General features: G+C 54.6%; 1 protein-coding gene across 1 annotated transcript in view; it reads right to left on the bottom strand.

The window, feature by feature from the left end:
* The window catches only part of CMIP (c-Maf inducing protein), a 229,743-nt gene extending 205,769 nt beyond the window's left edge, over nt 1–23,974 (bottom strand). Inside the window, exon 1 of the mRNA XM_069456581.1 lies at nt 23,258–23,974. Coding sequence (XP_069312682.1) covers nt 23,258–23,554 — 297 coding nt within the window. The 5' untranslated portion in view covers nt 23,555–23,974. The remainder of the gene's footprint in view (nt 1–23,257) is intronic.
* Between the last annotated feature and the right edge of the window lie 3,185 nt (nt 23,975–27,159).

The following is a 27,159-nucleotide window of genomic DNA, read 5'->3' as shown; positions in this document are numbered from 1 at the left end:
ACCGCGAGGTCCAGCCCCTTGCGTTTCTCCACAAACACCAAAGGTTGAACCGCTCTCCACCGTTGCCATCAGCTCAGCCCTTCCCAGTTCCTTAGGCCCATGGATGAGCCAAGTCAGGGCAAAGAACCAGGTCCTTTCACGGCAGAGCAGGAAGAACAAGGCGTTCAGGGGCATTCCAGGGATTCAGCTTCCGTGTTGAGGTCCAAATTCCTGAGGCCAGGACGCGGGACAGCTCGCCCGGTACACCCGCCACGGCTCCACCGCCTCTCTGCACCAGGCCCTGCCAGGCCTCTAGGGCTTTGCCAACACATTTCTGATCAGCATCTTCCTCCTCGGGAAACCCAGAGCTTCCCACAAGCTCCCACCACACGTCGCCCTGTGTGTGCAGGAATCCCAGGGCATCGGGATCGATGGTCCATAACTCTCTCCTCCAGGCTGTTGTCTCCATGCTCCCAACCCCTGGCACAGTGCCTGGTACCCAGTGAGTGCCCCATAAGTGCATGCTTCAAGCACGATGCATAAATGCCAAGTCAGAAGACACCCTGACAAGCGTGGAGGACACAGCATGTATAGGCCCCTGGTGAGAGGCCTTGGGCACCGTCCCACTTGGTTCTCACTCTCCCTTGCCTGGGAGGATGGGGTAGCATGGCTGGGACTCAAACCCAGGCCTGTCCCAATGTGCTCTCCACTTCCAGGATGCAGACACCGCCAGCGGGCTTGAGTGTACATGGGTGGAAGCCCGAGCTGAACCTGGAGAAGGAGGAACCGCAGCCTCCTGCTCCCCATGGTCACCCCTGCCCAGGAGGGCCCACTCCTTGTCATCCTGGGCTCCAAAGAGCCACAGAGGGCACCCCTAACTGTGTGCTTCTACGTCTTGGTCCCCTGGCCCAGCAGCCCACAGGAGCCCCACATGAGCAATGAAGGAGCAAAAGAGCAGAGGCTGGGAAACGTGAATCATTGAACTCCTTTGCTTTCCAGACCTCAGCTTGGGGTATAAAAGGCATTTTTGAGGGTAGGGCATTCAAATCCTCCCATCTTCTCATGGGAGGTGTTTCTGGGGGGAGGAGAGACAAGGGGAAGCTTGTTGAGGGGTGGAAGGCAGCACCGCTACTGGGGGGCCTGATTGTTGAGGGGCACCGCTATTGGGGGCATGATTGTTGGGGGGCACCGCTATTGGGGGCCTGATTGTTGAGGGGCACCGCTACTGGGGGGCCTGATTGTTGGGGGGCACCGCTATTGGGGGTATGATTGTTGAGGGGCACCGCTATTGGGGGTATGATTGTTGGTGGGCACCGCTATTGGGGGCCTGATTGTTGAGGGGCACCGCTACTGGGGGGCCTGATTGTTGGGGGGCACCGCTATTGGGGGCATGATTGTTGGGGGGCACCGCTATTGGGGGTATGATTGTTGGGGGGCACCGCTATTGGGGGCATGATTGTTGGGGGGCAGCAGTGTGAAGCCCACTCTGTAATAAGCCCCTTATTTGTGGGTGGGCCCACAAGGCCGGAGCACTCAGACCATCTGAGGGACTTGCCCGGGTCCCACAGTGAACATCAGGGACGGGCAACAGTGCAGGTCCAAGTCCATCGCCCACACCCTCAGGCTGGGCCCGCGTGGCCGGGCAGGCGTCACGTGGCCTCACCAAGCCCTTTGCCTGGCAAATGGAAACTTGCTCAACTAAAAAAACTCCTGGAGCCCAAGAAGATCCCTGTCCCCACCCTGAGAGGATGGGCACACTTCAAAGGGCAATTTGGGGGTTTCTGTTTATTTTCCTGTAGGCTCTGGTCATCTCAATCATCTAACCAGAAGAACTGGCCCAAAATGAGGCACAAGAAAAAGGAAAAAGTCTGGCCCTGCCACATGACTCCTGGAACTGGCTGCAGAAACTCGACTTCGGCTTTCCAAACTTGGTGAAGGAACAACAGCCTCTTTCAAGCTAGGCTCTTTTGTTCCCAGTTCCCAGGGAGGAGCAGAATCTGACACAGGGAGGGGCTGCTGAATAAATTCGGTTCAGCCAAAGTATCCCAGGGAAATGAAGCTGAGCTAAGTCCACCCAGTTCGACATCCTAACTAGCCCCTCTCCAGTTAACCTGGGCAGATCATGAACCAGTTGGATGGGGTCGGTTGTGTAACTTTAAACCATGCAGCCATGAGATTCATCATTCGACAACGGTACGTTCATAACAAGCGCTTCATGAGCAACGTCTCGGTGGCGCCTGTGAAGGAGACACACCACCACCCTTCAATAGGTAGACAAGGAAACTGAGGCTCGCAGAGCTCAAGGCCATCGCCAGGATCACCACGAGCAAGTGGCAAAGCTGAGATTCAAACCCAGTAACTTCACACCCCTGGCCTCCAAGAATCAGCCAATTGAGTTAATTTTTTTAAAAAGAAAAAGAAATAAAGACAGAAGAAAAAGAAGGAAAAGGAAAAGGATGTCTTTTTCTTCATCAGACTTAGTTATCTGAAATTACCAGGTTCTTTTCTGCAAGAGTTGTCTCCCCCCAGGATGAAGGTGCTTGGGGTAGGGCCATGATTTCTCTACCCCATAGCCCAGCCCCTAGACGAGCACCTGACACCCAGGAGACCCTCGGCAAAGGTCTGTGGGTTAGGGGACTCAGGCAGCCCTGCTGTCAGAGCCAGCCTCATAGGCACAGCCTCTGCCTCTCCCACAGGTGACAGCAAAGGCGGCCCCTGGGGCTCAGTGACTCTGCCCAGTCACCTCCACCAACGTGCCTGCTGCAGGCTGCAGATGGGACAGTCTAGCCAGAGAGGACCCCAGGGTGCTTGGCTGAGCCTGACCCAAAGTCTGCTCGCTTGTGAGTTTCACTCATTCATTCATTCAATTATTTCCTATTTATTCATTCGACAAACACTGAGCACCAACCACAACCAGGCCCCATGCTAGGCAGCCCTCTCGGGACCTACACGGTCCAGTCAGGGAACAGGGAACAGGAAAAGGGAGCAGGCAAAGCAGGACACAGCAGCCACAGACAGAGGGACACATCCCGCGCCACGGAGGACACTTCCTGGAGGTGGTGAAAGTCCAGCTGGCACCCCCTCCCTCCACGCCAGTGCTTTACGCCGAGGTTCTCACATTTCTAAATGAAGATCCATCCCACGCTGCCAAAGACTGTACACGTACAGCATAATCACGTATGCATGGAAAAAACTGCACATGCAAATGAATGCCCCGCAAAAATGTTAATTATCATCTGGCTGTTAGCATTCTAGGTGAATTTTATTTTCTTCTTATGTTTATTTGTGTTATCCAATTATTCCACAATAAATCTGAGTTCTTTATGTAATGGGGGGTAGGGAGTGAACATCTTTAAAAAAAATAAATGTTCACTCCTAGGTATATATCCACGAGAACTGAAAACAGGGACTCCAACAAATATTTGTACCAATGTTCGTAGCAGCATTACTCACAACAGCCAAAAGTTTCATGGAAACAACTCACGTGTCCATCGACAGAGGAGTGGATAAATAAAATGTGGTCTATCCATACAATGGAATACCATTCAGCCTTAAAAAGGAAGGAAATTCTGACACATGCTACAACATGGGTGGAACTTGAAAACCTCATGTTAAATGACATAAGCCAGACACAGAAGGACAAATACTGTACAACTCCACTCACAGTTGTACAGCAGTTTCCAGGGGCTGGGAGGAAGGGAGAAGGGGGACTGTTTAACGGGTACAGCGTTTACACCGGGGATGATTAAAAGATTTGGAGTATAGATCGTGGTGATGGTTACAACATTATGGATGTATTTAATGCCACTGAACTATGCACTTACAAATGGTTAAAATGACAAGTATCATGTTGTATATATTTTACAACAATTAAAAAAATTTAAAGAAAACTCAGAACATCAAATGCCAAAATAAATGAATGAGACCCTCCCTCTTCCCTGATCAAGGTTTTCCTGGTAGGCACCACAGAGAAGATAAAGTAAGAAAATAAGAAGCTGTACTCAGGTAGGAATAGTGACTAGGGTGGTCTCTCCTCCTGGGCATCAGTTTCCCCAACTGTAAAATCAAAGCAACAGCCTAGATGATCTCAAAAGGTCCCACCCGACCAGATGTGATCTTTCATCTCATGAGTCGTGGAGATAATTCTAGGAAGATGCTGGCAGTATATACCTCCTGGTCATCATGCCAACCCCCAGGTAAGCAGGCCTGAGCACCTACTAGGAAGAGCTCAGGCTCAGCCTGGACAGCTCTCTCAGTCTGCCCAAGCCACCTTCCCCTGGGAGCCTCTTTTTCTCACTGTGAAACAGGGAGATGGGTGATAGAGCTCCCTTCCCTGCACCCCTCCTTCCTGTACACACTGGCCATGGCTCCCTCGGAAGGTCACAGAGGTGAGGTGGACAGTGCCCTAGCTTCAGCCCAGAGCTGGCTACCTGGAAAAAGCCACCTTGACCAGGTGACTCGGGGTAGGGGGTGCTGGGGCAATCCAGGATGTCCCCAAGCTTGGCAAGGACGCTGCTAGGCTGGAGAAATGGAGGAGAATTCTCCAAGGCCTTCCTTGCGGTCCAACCAACACCCACTTCATTCTTCCTTAAGTGGAACCTTAAAAGGGTGGGGACATAAAGGATACTCAGAAAGTCCCTTGAGGTCACAGGAGAAGCAATGGGCCTAGGAAAAAAGCACATAGGCTCAGGTGGCCTAGCTTGAGTTTGCACAGCAGCTCTATAACCTACAGCCATGTGACCTTGGAGGCAAAGGGCCTCCTGGAGCTTGTCCCCTGTCCTGTAACACTGGGATGCTGCCCACCCCAAAGCGCTGCTGAGAGGACTATGAAGTACACAGCATCTGGCACGCAGTAGGTGCTCGAGAAATGGTGGATTCCACTACTTCACCCGGCCTAGCCCTACGAAATCCTCAGGGAGGAGAGGGCTCCGCGCGCACAGCACACTTTTAAAAACGAATCTGAGAATAAAAACCACAACTACCGTCCCGCCAAACTGCCAAACGTAGTGGGAGTAATGAAGCAAACAAAAGGGAAAGTTCAACTCCTTTTTTTGGCTTTAGAACATGCAAATACAAAATTCAGTGGCAAAGAAATCATCCCAGCAAAATTCCACGTCTAAATTTGAAGTGGCCCCATGGAACTCTCCCCCTCCCCCTCTCTCTCTCTCTCTCTCTCTCTCTTTAGTCATTTAAATAACATCTCACTCCACGGTGTGGCTAAAGATCTGTGCCAGCTTACGCTGGAAGAATCAAAGGCAAGGAGGAAACTCATTTATTGGGGTCCCTAACCAGTTAACAACCAAGGAAGACCCTTGGCCTCTTTTAACAGCGCTTGGTTGGCCTTGCTGACGTTGAGTCTTCAGCATCCAGGAGGAGGAAGCACATTAAGATTACACACATCGTCCACCTCACAGAGGGAGCTCTGCTCACTTGAGCTGAATTTGCCACACAGCCGCCATAAGAAAGACTCAGTAAAAATAGCAACCTTTCAGAGCACAAAGGATCCGCACTTCCCTGATTCAAGGTGTCCACATGCAAAATCTGCCTTGGCCTATTTGGATATTCTCCAGGCATATGTTTTCCTGCTTAGTATTCTTTAATCCTTAACCATCAAGGGTTTGTGCTCACTCTGTGCCTCTGCTTTACAGGTCAGAGAGGTGAGGCGGCCCAAGGTCACGCCATCTGGGGGCTGGGGCGGAGCTGAGCCGTGGGCCACCATCTGCCTGGTTCCAGCAGAATGGCCCTTGGACTCCACTACGACGCACCCTCAGTGATGCCCTCTGCCTTATCAAAGACTGAAGAACTGTTCTAAATCTTAAAATAAACATTTTAAGGGCAAGAAGTGCCAACCTTGAAACTCCAGACTAGGATAAAAGGAAAAATATTCCACCATAACCAAGAAGACTAAACACAAGCTCAAGCAAGTACAGAAAATGCTGCGCTGACAAACCCCACTTTCCCAGCCAGAGGAGTAGACTCTGAATAAAAAGCTTGATCTTTCTATTTAGCGAAACAGGATTTATCATTTGCATGTTTATTTCCACACAAAGTTCCATTTCCTGCTGGTGAAGCCTCACAGGCTCCCTGGGGGAGGGGGTCTCCATGAATCCCTAAGAATGCCTATATTATAGATGCTAAAACACATACAGATGCTAAATTTTACAAGCCCATCATCTTACTATTTTGCCAGCAGAAGGATCCGCAGCTTTCAGCAAACTTTCAAAAGGAGTATGTTGCTCACCAAAGTCTAGACCCAGTGTCCCAGAACATCCACTCAGTAGGGAAGATTCTGTCATTTCTATTCTTTGTGACTTACAAACTGGTTCACTGACCAGCCATCCCGATATAAGGATGGAAACAAGACCAGGAATGAAAGAAAAAATAAATCGTGTCCCAAAGCAAGTCAGGTGACACATAAATGGGCCACAATTTAAGTGGATACGACATAAGAGAAGTTACAAGATAATGATCGCAACACAGTTGCACAGGTTTCCAAGAAAGAGAGGAAGGATAACCAGCCTCGTCCTTACAAGGGCAGCCAGCTCCGTGCAGGCAGGGGCTGCATCTACACAGCTCACTGCCAAGGCAACACCGAGAACAGTGCCTAGCCTATACTAGACAATAAATACCTGCTGAATGTTAGACAAATATACCATGTCATTATTCTCATAATCCTAAAATGTAGGGATTATAATTTTCAGTTCCAAAGACGAGGCCCAAAGAAGTCCGCGATCTGCCCAATGTTACAACCAGTAAGAGGCAGAACGGGGATTTTAACCCAGATCCGTGCACTGCTATGCAAAACCCGGGTCCTTTCCTCTATACCACATTTTGTTTAAACATCAGACTTTTTTTTTTTTATTTCAGAATACTATGGGGCTACAAACATTTTGGTTACATGTAATGCCTTTGCCTCGCCCAAGCCAGCGCTACAAGCGTGCCCTTCCCCCATACAGTGCGCTCCGCCTCCATTAGTTGCGAGTTCACCCACCCCCCGCCACCTGACAGGCACCTAGTGAGTATCGCTCCCATGTGAGCACCTTAGTGTTGATCAGTTAGCACCAATCTGATGGCGAGTACATGTGGTGCTTGTTTCTCCGTTCTTATGATACCGCACTTCGAAGGATGGGCTCAAGCTCTATTCTAAACAACACATTTTTAACCCAAAGTCATCTCTTAGGAGCGAGCACCCTGGTGTGGAGAAGGCGCCACATCCCCAGTGGCCCCCCAAGGGACAGTCAACTACTCTGGGCCTCATGTTCCTAATCTATACAGTGGGAGAGGCTGGACTACGTCGGGAATGGCAGACAGGCTTCCCGTTGCATGCCAAGAACTGATTGGTAGTGGCTGCCTCTGGGCTCGCTGGGAAGGCTGACTATGCCAGCATCGACTGGCAGTGTCTACGTGGGCGAGGCAAGGAGGAGCAGCAGCATGTGTCTGTATCTGCCATCCCAGAACCAGGTGACCTGCAGGTTCTCTTGCAACCTTGGCTGGCTTTGATTCTAATCATAAAAATTAAAAGGGGGGAAGGGGCAAACGGAAAAGGAAAAATAGACTAACATTTTCCAACACGGACCATTAGCTGAACTTGGCCAAGACAAACTGGCCGCCCAGCCAGTCCTGCCGTGCTCCGTGCTCACAGCCCTGCAACAAGGGAGGAAGGGGAAACATCAGATCCACGGCCTGCACACCCAACATGACACCCAATCCATGCCAGATGTTGCAAAAGAGTGGGTTTGGTCTGGCTCGGCCTTGGGGGTAAAACACTTCATCGGTGACCGTGGTGACCTCGCAGAGAGCTCCACCGGGGTTCAAACCCTGGCTGGACCTCTTGCCTTGGCAAATGAGCTCACCTCTCTAAGCCTCAGTTTCCTCCAACCTAGAAAAACTTCATAGGACTGGCATAATGACTGAACACAATAGCGCATCAAAGTTCCCAACAGCAAGCCTCTAATAAGTGGGCAAATAAAGGGCCATGATCATCATGAACATCACCATCTTTCTTCAAAGGGGCGACATTTTCAGAAACAAGTCCAAGTGCAAGAGACTCATCTCTTCTTCCCATGTTTAGCACTATGCCCATTTGGTTACTGTGAACTCTAAAGGGAGGAGGCTCTGAAAACAACTCCATTCTCCTCAAGATCCTGGTGTATCAGCCAGGGTCCTGGGAGGAAACAGATGGCAGACACAAAATGGTGCAATTTGAGGAAATTTTAACAAAAGGACAATATACTAAGGTGTAGGCGGAGTATAGGGAAAGCGCAAGAGATGTTTTTCTACCTAGGGTGACCAACTGTCCCAGTTTGCCTGGAACTGAGGGGCTTCCTGGGACACAGGACTCGCAGTGCAAACACCTGGGGCAGTCCTGCGCAAGCAGGACAGCTGGTCACCCCCTTCTCCCCCGTGTGTTCCTACCCTTAGGCCCAACAGGACACGGGAAGGCCCAGCTACAGAAACCTGGGTAGAAGGGGCGACATGACAGGAGGCGTGGCTGAGAGATGCTGCCCACCCATGGCAACCAGAAGGGTGCGAGCCAGGGATATAAATGTCCCCACTCACTGTCCTCCTCCCGCCATCCCCCACTGTCCCCCGCAGGCTCTGCACTGGCCAGACCCACTGGGAACAGGGCTCAAGGCCTGCTGACACAGGGTGGCACAGAATGAGGGCGGGGTTTCCAGGGAAGTGAGGGGAAAGGACCTCCCGAGGCAAATGGAGATGCACAGGACCCTGTGCTGACCCTGGGCTGGCCAGGGGGGCCAGACCCCGCCTCTCAGAAGGCTCCACAGGGGGCCTCATCCAACAGGAAGGCAAGGAGCTTCCCGCCCCCACTGCAGGGAACACGGGGAGGTGGGCAGAGGACTGGACTCCCAGCTCCAGAAGCTGCCTGGGTTGATGGGCCTGGTCTGCGGCCCTCCAAAGTGGGCGGAGCAGGGATGGGAGGAAGAAACCCCTCTACCTGGGAGGTAAACCAGGTAACCTCCTGACAGCGTGAGCAAGGCTGAGACGACACAGTGAGCTGTCCCAAAAGAAAGGGGCTGCTTGCTTCCCAGGCTCTGTCTAAAGCAGGGGCCCTGGCCTTCACAGACCTAAGCGGTGGACGTCCACTCCGGGGTGGACGTCCCTAGAACAGCTGCAAACCCTTCCCCCGGGTGCGCTTACACCGAGGCCACCAGTCAGATGCAGTGAATGTGTCAGGGGCAATATCGTTTAGAAAATAAAAGCGACTTTCAATTCTGTTTTTAAATCATATTTTCCGAGATCAAAATCTTATTTCCCAAGCCCTGCTGCTGAAAGCTGAGGTGAAAACCACCAATAATGTCTTAATCCTCCCGACAGACGGTTTCCATCTCACTCAGGTCGGGAACTTGGTGGCTGGGGTTAGGACCGTGCTGGGGGCCCATTCCAGATGCCGGTGCCTCGGGTCACAGCGAGGGGTCATGGGCCTGCCCTAGAGGAGCTTCCCTTGACTCCAAGGTCACCAGACAGGGCAAGTGCTTCCAAGAAAACTGTGAGACTTTTCTGTCCCTTCTCAGCCTGTGGCCCCGAGGTCCCCTATCCACGATGGGCACAGAAAGGACTGTACTGACATATTCCTGCATAACTGGACCCAAACCCTGCTTTCAAGTTCGCAGTCCTGCAGGAACCAGGCACGGGCAGAAGCGGTAGCCACGATGACAATGGCGTTGATGGTGGTGGCGGCAGCAAACATTTCACAAGCACTTACCGTACGTCCACACGCTGCTGAGCACTTTCCGGCTACCGTCTCCTTTATTCTCAGGACAACCTGGGAGGGTGGTCACTGGTGTTCTCCCCTCCTCGCTTTCACAGGAGGAAACTGAGAGCCAGATCAGACTCCTGATGAAATGGCCTCGCATGAAACGTCTGGTTTCAAAAGAAACTGGCCAGTACTCTTCACCACCTTGCCCAGCGAGTGTCCCCTTTTAGGGAAGGACCGACCTGGGCAGGCAGGGCCTTTAAGGCTTCAGCTCCTGCCAAGACACAGCAGGGAAACTCCGTGCGGGTTCCTAAGTGGAAGCAGGGCGTTTCCTGCTCCCCCATCGGCAGGGCAGACCCTTTAGAGGATGCTCAGGTTGGCTGGGCAGGGTGGGCCCCACCCAGGAGCCCCAGCTGGGGGCGGTGGGGGCTGCGATCAGCTCCCCTGGCCACGCCCCCTACAAGGGCTGTGTCAGCCCAGAGGGCATCCTGCTTACTGCTGGGGGCATCTGAAGGGCCCCCAGACTGCTCATCTTTGCAATGCTCCCTGGCCCAAGACTCCCTACCCCTTCACCAAAACTGCTGGCAGGACCCACACCCAACTCCAGAACCTTCCTTTTTAATATCTTTTCCGATGATGGGGTTTATTTAGCTCCAAAAAGCAGAGGGACTCTCTGCATGGCCTTGGGTGGGGCTTGGGGCGAGCAGACGCAGGCCTTTCCAGAAGCACCAGGGAGTAGGTTCCCTACCCTAGCCACTCCCTCTCCACTCCACCCTCTAACCTCGCCCATAATACACCTGCTTCAATTGAGACAGGATGACAGGATGCAAGAAACAGGTTTCAAACTCATTTTCCTTACACCCAAACTTTCTAATGCTAATTTTCCTCTCTCTTTTTTATTGGCATGATGCAATTCCCCTTTTCAACCCAGATCTCTGAAGTCCTGAGTCATCAGGGTAAAGGCAGGGACAGTGGGGGAGGGGGTCAGCTGGGAGGGATGAAAGGTGGGGGAGCTTGTTAACACCCCGACCAGGCGGGACTTCCTTCTGGGGGCCTGGGGTGTTGCGGCCCACCAGCTCTTGGCCCCACATGGTGCCAACATGGGCTGGGGCCCTGCAGCCCCCCCACAGTTCCTCATGGCCCCTCTGGGCCAGTTCTGGAGAGATGAGGTGACTGCGGGGCAGGGTGGGGCGGCAGCCTGTGCCTGCTCCAGAAAACCGGACCTCGTGGGGCTTAACCGAAGAACACAGTGGTCCTTGCCCAGGGCGATGTGGGCCCCCCCACCCAGGGACATGGGACAGTGTGTGCTTTTTACATGTTGTGGGTTGTCACAACTGTCGGGGAAACGTCCTGGCAACTGGTGAGCCGAGGCCTGCCCGGATAAGCCCCAATCCTGCTCCCTGTGTGCACGTGTCTCATGTTAATACGGGTGATTTCCGGGTGGTGGGATTCTGGGGGAATTTTTTCCCTTCTTTATTTTTTATAAGATCATTATCATCCCTGTGTGATGGTTTTAGTTTTGTTTCTACAAGTGGGGAGGTGACTTGGTGACAAGGATGGGTAAAGGCTCCCCTGGGCCGCCCAGCTGGGGACACGCTGTGCTGCAGGGGAGTCAGTCTTGGCTCCAACTGGGGAAGGTGGCCCTGGAAGGCCAAGGGGGTTGGGGGGGGACTGGTGTTCCAAGCAGAAAGGAGAGGCGTGTGCCAAAGCTCCCAGACGTGGGAGAGCTGGGCCCAGACGGCAAGCAGGGCGGGCGGCCCGCTGCGCGGTGGACTTTGGACTTCACGCTCACTGCGGTCAAGTCATTGCGGCCAGTTCCATCAGAGCGGCCCCTCCGGCTCAGGCCATCTCGGGTGAGGAAGCTGAGGCTCCGACAGATGAGCCGACTACCCCAAGACTAACAAGGGGCAGATGAGAAGCAAACCTCCGCCACGGCTCTTCCGGACACGGGTCTGCAGGAAGATGCCACGCTACATGCTGCTGGGCCCCAGGAAGCTCCCAGGACGGGAGGGGCCCCGCTCCAGGCAGGGTGGATCCCTCTGTTCTGCCCACATGCTTGCTCTTCTGCAAGGCCCTCCTCTCCGCACGGAACCATCTGGCCACCTGGGCCTTTCTGACACTCTGCTCTGAGCACTAAAACCCTGCTTGCTGGCCACACACCGTGATACTCTGGAGCCAGACAGCCAGGGTTCAAATCCTGGCTCCACCATTACAAGCTGAGTAAGCAGTGACCTCACCTCTCTGAGCCTCAGTTTGCTCCTCTGTAAAATGGGGACAATGACAGCACCGCTTCACAGCGGCATCACAAGGATTAAATGAGAGCTCACCTCCATGAAGGGCTCAGAGCAGCGCCCAGCAAGCACTATGCAAGTGTTAGCTGTCGATACCGCTGCTGGCTGGTGATTCAGCCCTTGCTGCCGGGGCTCCTGCGCTCGAACTCCACCAAGGAGACATCGTGACTCTGGAGCCAGGCCGCCTGGGTCCCAGTTGTATAAGCTTTAAACCGTCAGGGTCTGTTTCCCTCCCACCTCCTCATGGGGCTGACATGAGGACTAAGTGCACAATACGTCTCCGGGAGTCAAGACAGTTGGAGGGAATGATCATTACTGTCCCGCAGTCACCTCCACTCCACCTTAGACCACATACATCCAGCTCTGGGCTCCAGCTGGCCCTGCCGGGATCCCCAAGCCCAGGAGCACGGGCCTGCTGGACAGGTCACGCTCTTTCATTTTCCCACCCCTGAAGCAAGCCTCAGTCACAGGGTCATGAAACCAAAGCAACAGATGTCAGCATGTCATTGTTCCCGTTTCCAACAGGGCAGTCCTGTGAGCCCACTGCAGTTCCACCACTTCAGACACAAAGCAGAGCACCACTCCTGTGTCACCCAGAAGGAGCCCAACCATCCCCCTGGCCTAGGCTGCAGCCCAATGGGACCACCTTCTCGAGAGCCCAGGGAGGGGCTGGGCCTCCAGGAAGGGGAGCCCTGTGAGCCAAAGCTCACAGCAGAGGCCCCAGGCCTGGGACTCAGAGACCACCAGGGGCAGAGAGCCCACCAGGACCTCACCAGGCCGAGCCCAGCAGCCTGGCACTAACACTGCCACTCTTCATGGGCTGTGGAGGTGGGCCAGGAACCCTGGGGCTGGTGTCCACACTGAGCTGGCTGCGCAAACCACGTGCTGGGCAATGTGTTGCGGATGCTATACACACACTCTCCTTCACTCTAGAGGAAGGAGTAGCCCTGGAGGAAGGCAAGAGTGCGACACCACCATAGGGAGGGCCAGAGGCACAGAGGGTCACAGGGAAGGGAGGGTAGAGATTTGAATGTGTGCTGCCCTCCCCTTTCAACAGGATGGACCTCCCAAGTAGGTAGGTTGTTTATCCATCCAACCATTCGTTCATCCAGAGAACGTCTGCTGAGAGGCACTGCCTCAGTTTCCTTATCTGTAAAATGGAAAGAGGAACAGTACCCACTGGGTTATATGGATCACTGGTACAACCTGCCCAGCACAGCGCCTGGCGAAAGGAAACACTGATCACACGTGAGTGGCCGCTGCATGGTCACTGCTGTGACTAACTGCCTGGCCCTGGTGACTCAGAGATCCCTGTACTCCTAAAGCTTCCACTCAGTGGCACCCCAGGCTCCCGGCTGGCTGGTCCTCAGTCCCTCCACATCGTAAACCACCATCCGCCTGAACGTGCTCTGGGAACCAGCATTCATCACTGTGCACTGGTACACTCTGCTCTGGGAGGCGACCCGACCTCTGTCTTCAAATCCTACGCTCTCTTACGGTGCCCACCTCTGGCCTGCCCCTTTGCCCACTGTGGCCTCTGCCCAACCCCCCCAACCCACGTCCATTAGTCTCAACCCCACCTCTGTCCGTCCCGAAGGATCTCTCCCACAAAGAAGTCCTTCCTGAAACCACCCATCCCTGTGACCGCTTCCAATCCTCCCTCCAAACAGCAGGACAGGACGTCAACCTGTTTAAGGATGTGTGCTTTGCTCTACAGTGTATAACTCTACCAACAGTATAGATCCACTCAGGCCGGGCGTGGTGGCTCACATCTGTATTCCTAGCACGCTGGGAGGCCGAGGCGGGAGGATTGTTTGAGCTCAGGAGTTCGAGACCAGCCTGAGCAAGAGCAAGACCCCGTCTCTACTAAAAAAACAGAAAGAAATTAGCTGGACAACTAAAAATATATATAGAAAAAATTAGCCAGGCATGGTGGCGCATGCCTGTAGTCCCAGCTACTCGGGAGACTGAGGCAGAAGGATCACTTGAGCCTAGGAGTTTGAGGTTGCTGTGAGCTAGGCTGACGCCACAGCACTCTAGCCCGGGCAACAGAGTGAGACTCTGTATCAGAAAAAATAAATAAAAAATAAAAAATATATATATAGGTCCATTCAACTGCAACCCCTTGGGAAGGAGGAGTGTGTCTGACTTCCCGAGCGCAGCACCTGGGAGCGTTCATTCTGCACACATGGTATCCGGTATTCAATTTATAAACTTAGCACCTGATGCTTACCCTCTACAAATACTTGACATTCACTTTCTAACAGCAGCTCCCTGAACCTACCTGACAAATTCACCAAGGAATTTCTGCAAAATCTTGGCAAACCCTAAACGGATAAGCCCACTTATTTCTAACTAAGATGCTTCTCCAGGAGGCTGAAATAACTACGTGTATCCAACAGGTGCACACACACTGAGGGACAGACACACACAAGCATGGGGTCAGACCTGGCTTTGACTCTCAACTCTTCCTCCTCCCAATTCTCCTCATCTGAGTCTCCATGATAGCATCTCTAAAATGGCAGTAATAGTAATAAGCCCATAGGACTTCCATGAAAATTAAATGAGCACTGTGCCCGACACACAGCAGGTATACAATAAATGTCCTTGTGATCAGGAACGTGTGGGTCCACCTCTGACAACAGATTTGCTTACCCTACTTTACTCCCCACCAGGGCAGACTGCAAGCTTGGCGGACCCGCCACCAACCTCGAGCCCTGGCACAGGAGGAGACCACGTGGTCTGCATTTCCCTTCCAGGGAAGCAGCTCTCCTCTTTGTACCTTGGGGATCTCAAGGCCCAGTGCTATGTCCCAAGGATCCTGGGGGCCCCAGGATGGGAGCAGTCATCATCACTTCCATGGTCTCCTCTTCCTCCTGGACACACATCTAAAGCACATTTCCCAGCCCCCCTGCACTGGGGTGTGGCCACAGGTCTGAGTTCTGACCCACCAATTTGGCCAGACCTACAACCCGCTTGTCTGTGGGGCTCACTCTCTTTCCCCATCCCCGCCGAACAGAGGACTGGGAGGACGGCAGAGCCATGACACAGATGAAGGCGCCCAAGCACCCACATGATCACGTAAGGCAGAACCCTCTGGAGACCACACCGGATCGTGGCGTGAGCAAGAACTGAGCCGCATGAAGCCACCCAGATGTGGAGCTGTTTGTCACGGCAGCCTGCCCCCTTGGCTAACATACAAGCCCTTCTGCACCTTTGGTTCCACTTCCCCACCGCGTCTTACACCAGCACGCACCATGGACTCACCCGGGCCAGAGACAGCCAAAATGGCAGGCAGGGAAGCCGGGCCTGGTCTGCCCGGACTGTGGGCTCTAACTTCCAGCTCCACTGGATCTCTAAGGGGCCCGGGCCTGGCCCAGGACGCCAAAGAAGCTCGCAGCAGTTCCGGCGTTGTCGTCCCTCTCCAGATGACCACACCTGAGCCGGACCCAGCCAGCCCCGCCCACGGGAAGCCTGTTTCCCTGTCTGATTCCTCTACTTCCACCCACTCAGAGACTGTAGAATGCAGATCAGCTGCTCCCCTCCAAAGAGAGCCCAGCCAGCCTAATCAGTTTAGTGGTTTCTCCATCCCATTATTTCTGATGATGGCTTCGAAGCAGTAGAGCCACGAACACAGGGCAGTGTGGAAGGCACAGTGTGCGTTTGAATCCCAGATGGGCTGCTGAGTCATGTGTAAGGGTCTTTGGGCAACACGCTTCCCCTGATCCCGTGCCCACCAGCAAAGCCAGAGGTGAGTTAGATCATTAGTGTGTTCTAGATCCTAGGATCCTTTGAACCTAGTTATGGACAGAGGGAGCTAGTTTTTCAAAGTTTTGCTGGGCTTTGTAATTTAAGAGTCTCTTAAAGCACTGCTACAAAGCTATTCCTTCATTATTCATTGGCAGGGAGCCAGGTTTCAAAAAAGAAGAAAGAAAAAACATACAACAAAAGCCCTAGAATGGAAGCTTTATGGGGCAAGGTGCCACCTGTGTGCCCAGCACTCAGCATATTCTAGGTGCTCACCCATTTTTTTAATAGATGCTAACAGCTCCCGGAGAGCAGGGGGAAGGAAACTAACAGTTATGGAGCACTAACAGGTACCAGCCACTTTGCTGGGCCATGTCTAAGTAGGATCCAACCTCAGGGTCTTTGCACTTGCTGGTCCCTCTGCCTGCAGTGCTCTTCCCCCAGATGTCAACATCCCTCCTTCCCTGCCCACCTGGCCCAGCAGCAGCTCCCAGTCCCCACCTCCCGCTAACCCTACCCACCTGCCTGCTTTGTTCTACCCATGACCCCCTCACAGATTTTTTTAATATATTTATTTTTCAGAGGCAGGGTCTCCCTCTGTCACCCAGGCTGGAGTGCACTGGCGTGATCACAGCTCACTGCAGCCTCGGACCCCTGGACTCAAACGATCCTCCGCTCCCCAACCACCTTGCCCAGCTAATTTTTTTTTTTTTTTTTTTTTAGGGACAGGGTCTGGCAATGTTGCCCCAGCTGCTCTTGAACTCCTGGCCTCCAGCGATCTTCCCACCTCAGCCTCCCAAGGTGCTGGGATTACAGACTCAAGCCACCGAGCCTGACTCTCCCTGTCACAGATGTTATATTTACTCGCTCAGTTGTTTATTGTCTGTCACTCACCCCCACCAACACAGGCTCCACCAGGGCAGGGTCTCAGTTTCTTCCCAGTGCCTGGCACAGCGATATCTACCTGTTGAATGAAGGCCCGAAGGAGCTGCCATGCCTTACCTCACTCACCCCTGACACCAGTGCTAAAAGGAAGTCCCCAAGATCCTCACTTTACAGACAAGGACAGAGGTTCGGTGACCTCCCTAAGGCCACCAGCTGGGAAGCTGCAGAGGCAGGATTCAAGCTTGCCTGTCTGATTTCAAAGCCCACGTCCTCATACACCACTGCCCTGGGTCTGACCGTGTTCTCCTCCTGCGACCTCACCGCACAGCCCAAACATCAGCACAAACGTTTCGCACGTGGCAGGGGTAAGGAAATGGCTCCTGAAGACAGAGGACAATCTCAGCACCAGAAATGTTTTCTCTGCCATCCCCTCTGCCTCATACGCACAGCAAACACCTCCCCCACGAGCACGGCACGGCTCATCACCCTTTACTGGGGCTCTGCTGATGTAAGCGAAGCTTCCTTTCAAAACGCACTCAGCCTCCCTCAGTGCCTGTTGCATACACCGGGTGGCTCATACCCACAGCCCGCGTGAGGAGGAGAGATTTTCACTTCCTCTCTTTCTCCACCATGGGGCCGGGGAGGGGGTGCCTGGCTTCCATCCTGGGGAAAGCAGGAAGTCTGGGATAAAAACGATGCCCTCGGGTGGAGCTGCTCAGACCCTGTCCTGTGGGGAGAGGGCAGCGTGTCTTTGTCAGAGCCCCCTGTTCACCTGTGTTCATTCAGACACTCTGAGGGGGTTACTTGCTTGGTGACATTTAGCCAGACCAAAGCACGACTCCAGGCAGCCGTGACTCCAAGCAACATTGTCCTTCCCTCTTTGAAGAGAGGGTCAGCTCTGCCTCCCAAAGAAGTGAGAAGAAAAAATCCAAATTATCAAAATAAAAGCAAGTCCACTGAATAAAAATAGAAAGTGCCTTGGTTGAAATACCAAAAAATTGGGCTTAACCTAAATGCCCACCGATAGGGGACGGCCTCCTCATATTCCTGTGGCACGCCTCTCCCGTGGACTGCTATGCAACAGTGAGAAAGAGCAGGGCAGCCGCACGTGCACAGATCTAGAATGATCTCCAAAATATCCTGGCGAATGAACAACAGGGCAGAGCTGTGTGTACATGTCTGGAATGGCCAGCGGGGACACACAGAAAGCAGTAGCAGCATTGGCCACCATGGGGGCGTACGGGAAGAGAGAAGCCTTATTTCTCATTATGTGCCTTGTTGTACTATTTGAATTTATTTGATGCATGCATGACTGTTTTAATTTTCCCAAAAAAAAAAAAAAAAAAAGTTGCCTTTTTTAAAAGAAACTAGACTGTGCCCCCTGAGGAATTTTTCTTAAACTGCTTGCAACAATTTCATTGCCTTCATATGTATGACATCAGCTAAATACCCCTAACTTTCCCAAACGCACTGTTCATCTCTGGAGACTCTCTTCTGGAGACTGCCCATCTTCAAATAGCAATAATCTCTCCCATTTGTACAGAATTTCACGAAGCTCTATCATGGCGATCAGGAAAACAGGAATTGGAATGCTGGTCACTTGTTCCATCCCTACTACGTGCTACTGGCTGTACTAGTAGGTGCTTGCTGAATTATCTCCAATCTTCGCAGCAACTGTATACGTGAGGTGCCCTACAGGTGGAGAACAAGGCCCAGTGAGGGTCGGCAACGTGCTGACAGACACACAGCCAGGGAGCTGTACCCTCGGAACCCAGAGCCAGTGCCATGAGGCAGCGAAGCCCAAGTCTGTCTGGCCCACAGCGGGGACACCCTACGCCTGGCCGCCTCCCGTAATCTCATTTACTGCTTTAAGATAAGGCATAACTCCACCATTGCAAATGTCCATTCCACAGAACACCACCTGGGTACCCTTAGGACAATCAGCCCCGGCTGGCCTGGAGGAGAGGCCGGCCTGCCACCCCAAGGCCAGCAGTGAGTGCCCTGAGACAGCTCTGTCTTCAGGACACTGCTGCCACCAGGTTCCCCGAGCCCTGCCCAGGATAATGTCCCCAAAATGCCCTCTCCCACTGCTGGGTGAGGCGCAGAGGAGCTGGTGGGGCCGGCACACAAGCCACCTGTGGGCCAAGGAGCCCAAGCCTGCAGCACCCGCCGCCTCCATCACCAGCCAGGAGGAGGACACAGCCACGTGCAGTGAGATCCCTTCTCCCTGCGCTGGCACAACCTCACCACGGCCAAGAAGGGCATCTCAGATGGCACCGGGCAAGTGGCAGCAACAAAACTTATTCCCTCCTTAAAACGCACTTACGTATTACAGCCTGGGGAAGGCAGATCACGTGCGCTGTTTCACAGAGAATTTTGACTTCTTCTCCTCTCCTGTCTCCACCCCTCCCCTCTACCATCTCCAGTCAGACAAGTTGTCTAGGAAATAAATGTGATATACTCCAAAATCTTTCTGTGACAATTAGCATGCAAAGGAAAGAAGATTCATGTTTACTAACTGCCACAAAAAACATCAAATAAATCAAAGGCGGGAAGGGTGGGCCACTGGGGAGGGGTGTATGTGACAGAAATGAAAAAACAATTAACACGCGTGCGCACGCACACAGATGAGCTCCCACGGGATTTGTGAGTACCCTGGAGCACACAGATCTCAATTCTCGAGTAGAAACCAACCATCTGGATGTGCAGCCCTCAGCTCAGCACGTGCCACACAGTAGGTGCTCAGTAAGCATTCGCTAAACAAAGCCGGGTGCAGAAGATGGTTGACACCACCCCCCACCAAGAAAGCACCAGACTAAAGAACCTGATGAAAATTAAGGTGGCTTCTCTTTTCCTACCCGTGACAAGATCCCCGGAAACATTTCAATCAAACAGCAGAGCGGTGAAAACGTAGAAACAAGCCATTGATGAATTACGGCTTGAGAATAAAGAACCTGCTGTCACCTGTGCCCCAACCCCTGTTTGGTAAATGAATAAAGGACTTTTCTGACCGGACCCACCATTCTAAAACACCGCGTGCCGCATTTTTTAAAAAGTAAGATGAAATAAAAGGTAAGTGGCATATTTGTGCTTCTTTGGTGCAAAACAAAGGCTACAGACAAAGCCCTCGCCAGCAGACAAACATGTCTAGCAGGTGATCAAATTCAACCTGGGGACGAGAACAGCAAAATGGATTCTGGTCTTGCTGAACCTAACTGCCTGTGCAGAACTCCCAACGGTCGATACAACCGACACCCGGGTCAACAGCCGTGAAGAGCTAGGGAGGCCACGGACCGGGAAGTCTGGATACAAAAGGCGAATGAGGCGCCACGTCCAGGCCACAGCCTGACCAGCTGGGCCCTTCCTAGGTGTGGTCTGGGTCCCCCACGCCTCCCCGTCTCCCCTCCCGAGTCAGCCGGGTCACTGTCACCTGTGTGCTTCCTCCTTTGTTCACCAGCATTCTGGATCCAAAGTCTCCAAGTACAGGGTGCATCAAACCTGGCCGCTGCCACAAGCCATGTCAGGCACACTGTTGGCTCTGCAAGGACTTAATCAGTAACCGGCCCAGGAGACGAGGGGCAGGGCAAGCTCCGACCTGATCCCACAGAAGGCAAAGCTGGCTCCTCGGGCCAAGACAACCTGGAGGGGTGTCAGGTCCCTGGACCCCAGGCTGAGGCCGCAGCATCGGGCCCCTCTGTGGATCTCCCTAGCAGAGAACCAAGACAGGTCCAGGCTAAGGGGTGTACCCAGCTGAAATTACGTGCCAGGTGGGAGCAGGAGCCCCAGTATGCTTGTAACCCAGCCTGATGTAGCCGTGGTCCTGGAAGCCTCGTCTTAATTTCTTAGAATTCAGTTAATTGGATCAGTGTAGACAGTTTCCAAGATGGTTTGGGCAAAAAAAGATTATTTGCTTTGTTTATTGGTTTGAATGCAGATCAGTCACTCTGTGTCTTATTCCTGAAGCCCACACGACTAACCAGCTATTCACTAGATGGCTCTGAGTTGGTCTGTGTAGACAGCTTAAAATATGGATAATGCTCATTTCATGACAGGATACGACCCTGTATGAAACGTACTTGATACATGGCAGCTCAAGGCAGGGCCAGGGGCTACGACAAAGCCACAGGGCTGCAAAGGGTTTCTGTTGTAGTGAGCTGCCCTCCAATTCACCTTTGTTTCATTTGGGCTAATATTTCTCAATACAGTGCTTGGGCTGCACTATGAAATGCAGACAGATTACATAACGCCCAGGCCTCAGGGAAACCCCACAGGGGCTCCTTTGCTTCCCCGAGAGCCTGGACACCAACCAGGTGTCTCATGATGGGACAAGGTCCCTGGTGGCAGGCCCAACCCCACCTCTGCCCTGGAGGCCACTGTTCCAGCCAGGCCTGCCCCGAGCAGCCCCGCCACGCTCAAAGGCCCAGGCAGGGAGAGCCCTGCCCCCTCTGGGGCCCACGATGGCAAGCACAAGACTTCAGGACACCCCCTGCCTGCGGGGCCTGGTGACAAAAGGCAGTAGAGAGGGAATTATGCCAGCCCATTGGACACTTCCTTGTAGTTCCTCCTTCCACATTTCCTAACGCCAGAGCACGGACAACCCTCGGTCCCAGTACTGGAAATCGCAGGTGCTCTCCAGAGAGGCCCAACCTACCGAAGGTGCCACCCACCTTGGCTGGCCATGGCGGGCAAGGGGCCTCAGGCTGCTTAAGTCTTCCTTCCCTCTCCCTCCTTCTCAGAAATGCCTCTTGAACAACTGCAGGTAAGCTGGGGGCCTCAGTCTCCAGAGCTGGCTTCCCCCAAACCGAGGACATTGGCAGCAGGGGACTCATCCTGGCAACTCCCAGGGGTGGGGGGAGGGCCCTCGGCCTGTCCTTCCCACGGCAGGTCACTATCCCTCCCAACCATCCTCCCTCCCCAATTCCCCTTCATTTTGAGATACGGAAGAACAAAAATTAAGCCCAATAAAGTGCCCCTGAGCCAGGTGAAAATTGTGAAGCCAGATCTGGGGACTCCAGACCCCAGGCAGGAGGTGCCCGAGGTCACCAGTTCCTCCCCGAATCTGAAACACTCTGTGCTGGCCAATTTTTGGACGCTCTCTCTCCCTCCATCAATTGAAAAGCTGAATGCTGAGGCCTGTGGCGCGGGACGGGTTTGTTTAAGAACATGCACCAGCCTGACACCGGGACTGGGCGGCCTCCCGGCAACCAGCAATCCCTCCCCGAGAAAGGAGTCTTTGCAGACATTGCACCAACGTGCCCACAGGAAAGAGAAAATAGGTGCTCTAAGCATGTCAGACCCCAAATTCAGAATAAAAGTCCTCATGTGTACAATGCTCTGGGGTGGAGGCTGGGGGCTGATTCAAAGAGTAGGATTCTTCGGCTAACTTTTCCCCCTCCCCATTCCTTGGAGCATGTGTCATGGCCTGTGACACACCGCCAAGGGAACATGGATGCTGGGGAAATGTCTACACACGCTACACGTTTGTGACATGCCATGTAAGCGACACCCTGTTTCCTGGCTGGGTTTTCTTGGCACAGGTGTGGGCAGGCATTGGGTTCTGCCCCCCTCCCACTGCACTTAGTAAACAGGATCACAGTGGCCCCAGGGGGGCCGTGTACATTCTGGGGTGAACGGGCCACCTCTCCAAAGAGGATGGGACCCCTACAGCAAGGCTCGGGCCCAAGCCACCGGCAGTATTTGAAACTGTCCTTGTTTCAAAACACAAAGCATCCTGTTCAGGCTCCTACCCGCCACCCCCACCCCCCCCCCACCACTGCTGTCTTTCTCCACGTATGAAGAAGGCCACCATTTGCAGATTTGATTTCAGAAACAGATCAATGGTTTCTCCTCTCCATCTCATCCGGCTGACCCAATCCTAGCCATATATTTAAAAACAATAACAATTACCAAATAAAACCTCCAGCAGCAAAACACACGTATATACACACACTCCACAGACAATGCGAGACCAGGGCTCCACAACCAGGCTCCACAGAGAACCCGACCGCCCCTCGGGCTGGAGATATTCCAGGCCCACGGCCCCCTCCCCCTCCACTTCCACCTCCCAATGTGCGAATGAGATTTTCAGAAAGGGAAGCACCCAGTTTCGCCTGCCAGCCCCAGGAAGGAAAAAGAATAAAGGACGGGTAAAGCTAAGAAAGGAACCAGCTTCTGGAAATTCTTGGGGCTTGGGGATTTTGAGGTTTTGATTTGCTTTTTTTTTTTTAATTTTTGGGTCGTGTTTTGTTTTCTCCTCCAGCTCAGATCCAGATGGGCCACGGGCTTCCAGAGAGGGAACCCCCACCACCATCAGGGCCCAGCCCGGGGTCGATCCCAAAGCCCCCGCCATCAGAGACACAAGAGCTCGGGGCACAAAGGTCCCCAGACATCCAGCCTAGGGTGGGCCACACGTCTCCAGCGTTCTGAGGGTCTCCCCCGAGCCCCGCGGGCTCGTGTGGGCTTCAGATGCCCAAATCCAGCCCCGGGAGCAGGCCAGGAGCGGGGCGCCCCGGCTCTCCGCGGCCCCCCGCACCCCCCACGCCACACAGGCCCCGGGCTCCAGGTGCAGCGCCGAGGGGCAGCCGCGGGGCGCAGCCCGGCCCGAGGGGCGCGCGGGGGTGCAGCCGCCAGAGCGACTCACCGTGGCGGACGCCAGGCTGTTGTCGGCCAGCGTTAGGTGGTGCGGCTCCCAGCGCCTCAGGAATTTCGAGGTGAGGATCTTGCTGAGAAAGGTCCGCGGGTGCCGGATGACACAGACCTGAATGTCGCCCTCCTGCAGCAGTTTGTACCTCATCCCGTTGCAAAGCAGAAGGGCCCGGCGGCAGGGCACGGCGCCCATCTTCGTGCCCTCGGGCGCCGACACGTCGCCCCCCAGCAGCGGCTTGGTCTCCTCGATCTGCCGGGGGTCGCCGCCGCCCGAGCTGCTGGTCAGATCCATGGCCGCGCCGGGGCGGGGGGCGGGGAGCGGGGGCTGCGCGGGGCTTCTGGGGCGGCGGGGCCCCGGGATCCGGCGGCCCGCACCCCCCCACCCCCCAGGAAGGTGGGGGGGCGTGGGGCTGGAGGAGCCCGCAGGGGAGGGGGCGCTGCCCGCGGGGGCGGCGCGTGCGGCGGGCTCGGCCGGCCTGGGCGCTTCCTGCGGGGCTCCCGCTTCCTCCTAGCTCGTCGGGTGCATGCTCGCGGCCGCGGGACCGGGCGGGCGGGGGCGGGCCAGCGGCCGCGGGGGGGGCGGCGCGGGGCGGGGCGGGCGCCCCGGCGGGGCGGGGGCGGCAGCGGCGGGCGCGGGCGTGTCTCGGGGGCCCCGCGCCGCCCGCCGCGCGTGTGGACGGTGCGAGTGGCTGCGCGTCGGCCCGGCGAGTGTGCGGCGGGCGGGGGCCGCGGGGGCCGGCTCGGCCGAGCGACGGCAGGAGCCGCTGGGCGCCCGCGCGATTGGTCCCCGCGGGGTCATGTGCCCGCCCCTCTGACGTCAATGGCGGCAACGGCGGCGGCCGCCGCGGTTTCGGCCTCTCGCGGGCGGAGTCCGCGGGCCGGGCGGGGACTGGGGGAGGCGCGGCCCGACGGGAGGGGCGGCCGGGAGGGGGCAGGGCGGGCGAGCCCCGACAGGCCCCGGCCCGCCCCGCCCGGATGGGGGATGGGTGGGGACACGGGGGCGGGGGCGTGACGTCACTCCGGCCGCGCCCCCGCCGGTGCCCAGGCGGGTGCTGAGCCGGGCGGCCCGCGGGCCGGAGCGACCGCCACCCCCGACGCCCGCCGCGGGACTTGGAGGGAAGACAAGGCGACACGACGGCCCAGGTGCGGCCAGGTGGCAGCCCGAGGGCCCGGGCTGGGTTGGGGTGGGGGGAAGCTGGACCACTTGACCTCTGACACCTCCTCCGTGGCCCCGGCTGCCCACCAGGCTGGCCAGATGGGGCCATAAGACAGATGTTCCCTTGGCCTGGGGGGTGCTCACACCTTCTAGAGAGAGCCCCCCTCCTTCCTTCTGTCCCTGGAGACAGAGCCTCTTCTAGGAACCCAGGTAACACAGCCACCCCCTCCTTTGGCTCGGACCTGCTTATTCCTCTCTGGGTCCCCACGCCCAGCACCAGCCAGGGAGAGAACCGTATTGGAAGGGCCTTTGTGGAATGAACCACAGTGTCACAGGCTCCAGCCTGGAAGCGAAAAATTCCCTTTCTGCCATCACAAGCCGCTGCTCCTAAGGCCACCTAGCAAATGGCCAGCTCCTCAGCCAGGCTTTCTTCCCTCCGTTCCATCCTGCAGCTAATAACATTAAAACCCCAGATTTTTGCCTTTGTGTTAAGTGAAGGTGCCTCTGTCGTGAACAAGTGAACGTGTGCAGCAGCGTGTGTTGAATTGAATCGTGAGTGCCGCAGAATGCCTACAGCGTCCTTGCGCTGGGAATTGTTCATACCCCCCTCTCTCCCAAGAGCAGACAGCATGGAGACGCTCCCCCAGGACCCTCTCCACTGAGCCTGGCCAGGGCTGGGGGCAGGCGGGGGAAGGCAGGTCCCAGCCTGCATCCCTCATGGGCAAAAGGGGGTAGGAGAGCACAGTCAGGTTACAAAATTAGAAATTCATTGACTCCCCACAATTTATTGGCATTTCCTTCAAGCTCGGAACTTCAACAGCCTCCAGAAAATCATCAAGCTAGAAGGAGCAAACCCGAGAGATATGGGTGTGGAGGATGGTTGTGGCCAAGAAACCCCCAGTCCATTAAGGGGTGGAATTAGGTCATTTGTTCAGACTCATATTGAGCTCCTGCTGTATGCCAATTGCAGGCCAGGCACTGGTACTAATAGTAGTATAATTGCCATAATAGCCACGGTGGACTGAGATTTCCTATGTGCTAAGAATTTTGTGTGCACACATCATTTTCTTCTCACAGCAACCCTATGACATGGGTGCTGTCCCCATCCACTCTTGCAAATGAGGGCACAAAGAGCTTAAATGACTTCTCCAGGCTCACTTAGCTAACTAGTCCAGGTTTCCCTGACTCCAGAGCTCATGACTCAAGCACAAACCGTGGAGCTCAGAGTCTAGGACAATGTAAAAACATAATGACCACACTATGCCTGGGACCAGGAGCTGCCTAACCCAGCAGAGTGGACGACACTAGTCCCCAAGGGCCATGTTCTGTGCTGGGAGCTCTACGTATTTGTTTGCATTTACTCCTCCCCACCAACCCAGGAGGTAGGAATTATTATCAACCCCACCTGAAGGGTGGGGAAGTTGAGGGTCAGGCAGCTTTGAGGATCCAGCCAAGATTTGAACCTGAGATTCTGTTTGACCTCAAATCCCATGTGTTTCCCACTCATATGGGGATTTGGGGAGACATTACAACTGTCTCCTTTGTAACATTTTCTTGAGCAGGCACTCAGGAAGAAAATGTTGGATTCAATGGATGTCATCTTTAAATAATAATATTTCTTGATTTTAGTTTGAAATCAGTGAGATAGAGCCCCCAAGACACCAGAAGTGTCTGGTAGACAGCAGCACTAGCTCAGTGTCTGCACGTAGCCGATGCTCAACAAATATGCAATGATTAATCATCAAACTCACATATTGCCTGTGCTTTGCAAAGTGCCAGCCACAAGATGGATTGGGTTAGTAAGTTGAGACAGGACGAGATGGGATGGCATTAGTACTCAGTCTGTGATAGTCAAGTCCCCAACCGTCTAGACTGGAAGACAGGTCACTCAGAGCAGAGTCCCTCACCTCCCATTATCCCGAGTTCCTGACCTAGAAATGAATCTGAACCCCACTGTCATATTCCAGCAGAAGCCCATCCCTGGCACTGCCCACCCTCTGTGGGAGACACCAGCCCATTGAGTTTCTGTGGCTGGACCATGTGCCCCAGTTGTCCCTCAATGCCATGGGACTCCAGAACCCTCCAAAGCATGGTCCCGGCTCCTGAGAGTCTACCCTTCCAACACTGAACTCAAGAGGTTTACAGAGCAACAGGAAGTGCACAGCAATTCATGCAGCCTTCACGCCCCTCGGGCTCCTACAGGCCCGTTCACTAAGCAAAGTCCAGTTCACCAGAGAAACCTGTCATTTTCTGAATTCTTTGCTGGCAGTGCCTCCTCGTTTGAGCCAGGTCTGCTCTCACTGCGAGCTAGCACTGTGGTTCAAGAGCATGCTGGGGTCCCCCTCTGGGCTGCATGGGTGGAGGACTTGCTGTATACCAAGCTCCGTGTTAGGAGCTGGGACGCCATCGTGAACAGGGCGTCTGCTGCCTTCACGAGCTCACAGTCTCAACTCCTGGTTCTCCCAAGTTTCCCCTGGAGTGAACTCAGAAGGGAAAGACAACCCTGCCACCCAGGCTGCTGATTAAGGAATCTGACGAGGTGGCACAGTCCCTGATGGGGAGGAGAGTACAAGGCCACTGGCCAGCCCAGGAGGGGTCGAGCTGAGCCCACTTCCAGCAGCCACACCTGCAGGCGGATGTCCCCCCACAGCTTGGACTCCAGTGGAGATCTGCCAGCCGGTGCATAACTCCCTCCTTGCATCCCCCCCAGGAAATGGTGCACAAACCCCAACACACTGTAC

Source organism: Eulemur rufifrons, chromosome 23 (assembly GCF_041146395.1).
Source record: "Eulemur rufifrons isolate Redbay chromosome 23, OSU_ERuf_1, whole genome shotgun sequence".
NCBI lineage: Eukaryota > Metazoa > Chordata > Mammalia > Primates > Lemuridae > Eulemur > Eulemur rufifrons.
The sequence above is the reverse complement of the archived record's forward strand: the minus strand, read 5'-3'. Positions and strand labels throughout refer to the sequence as shown.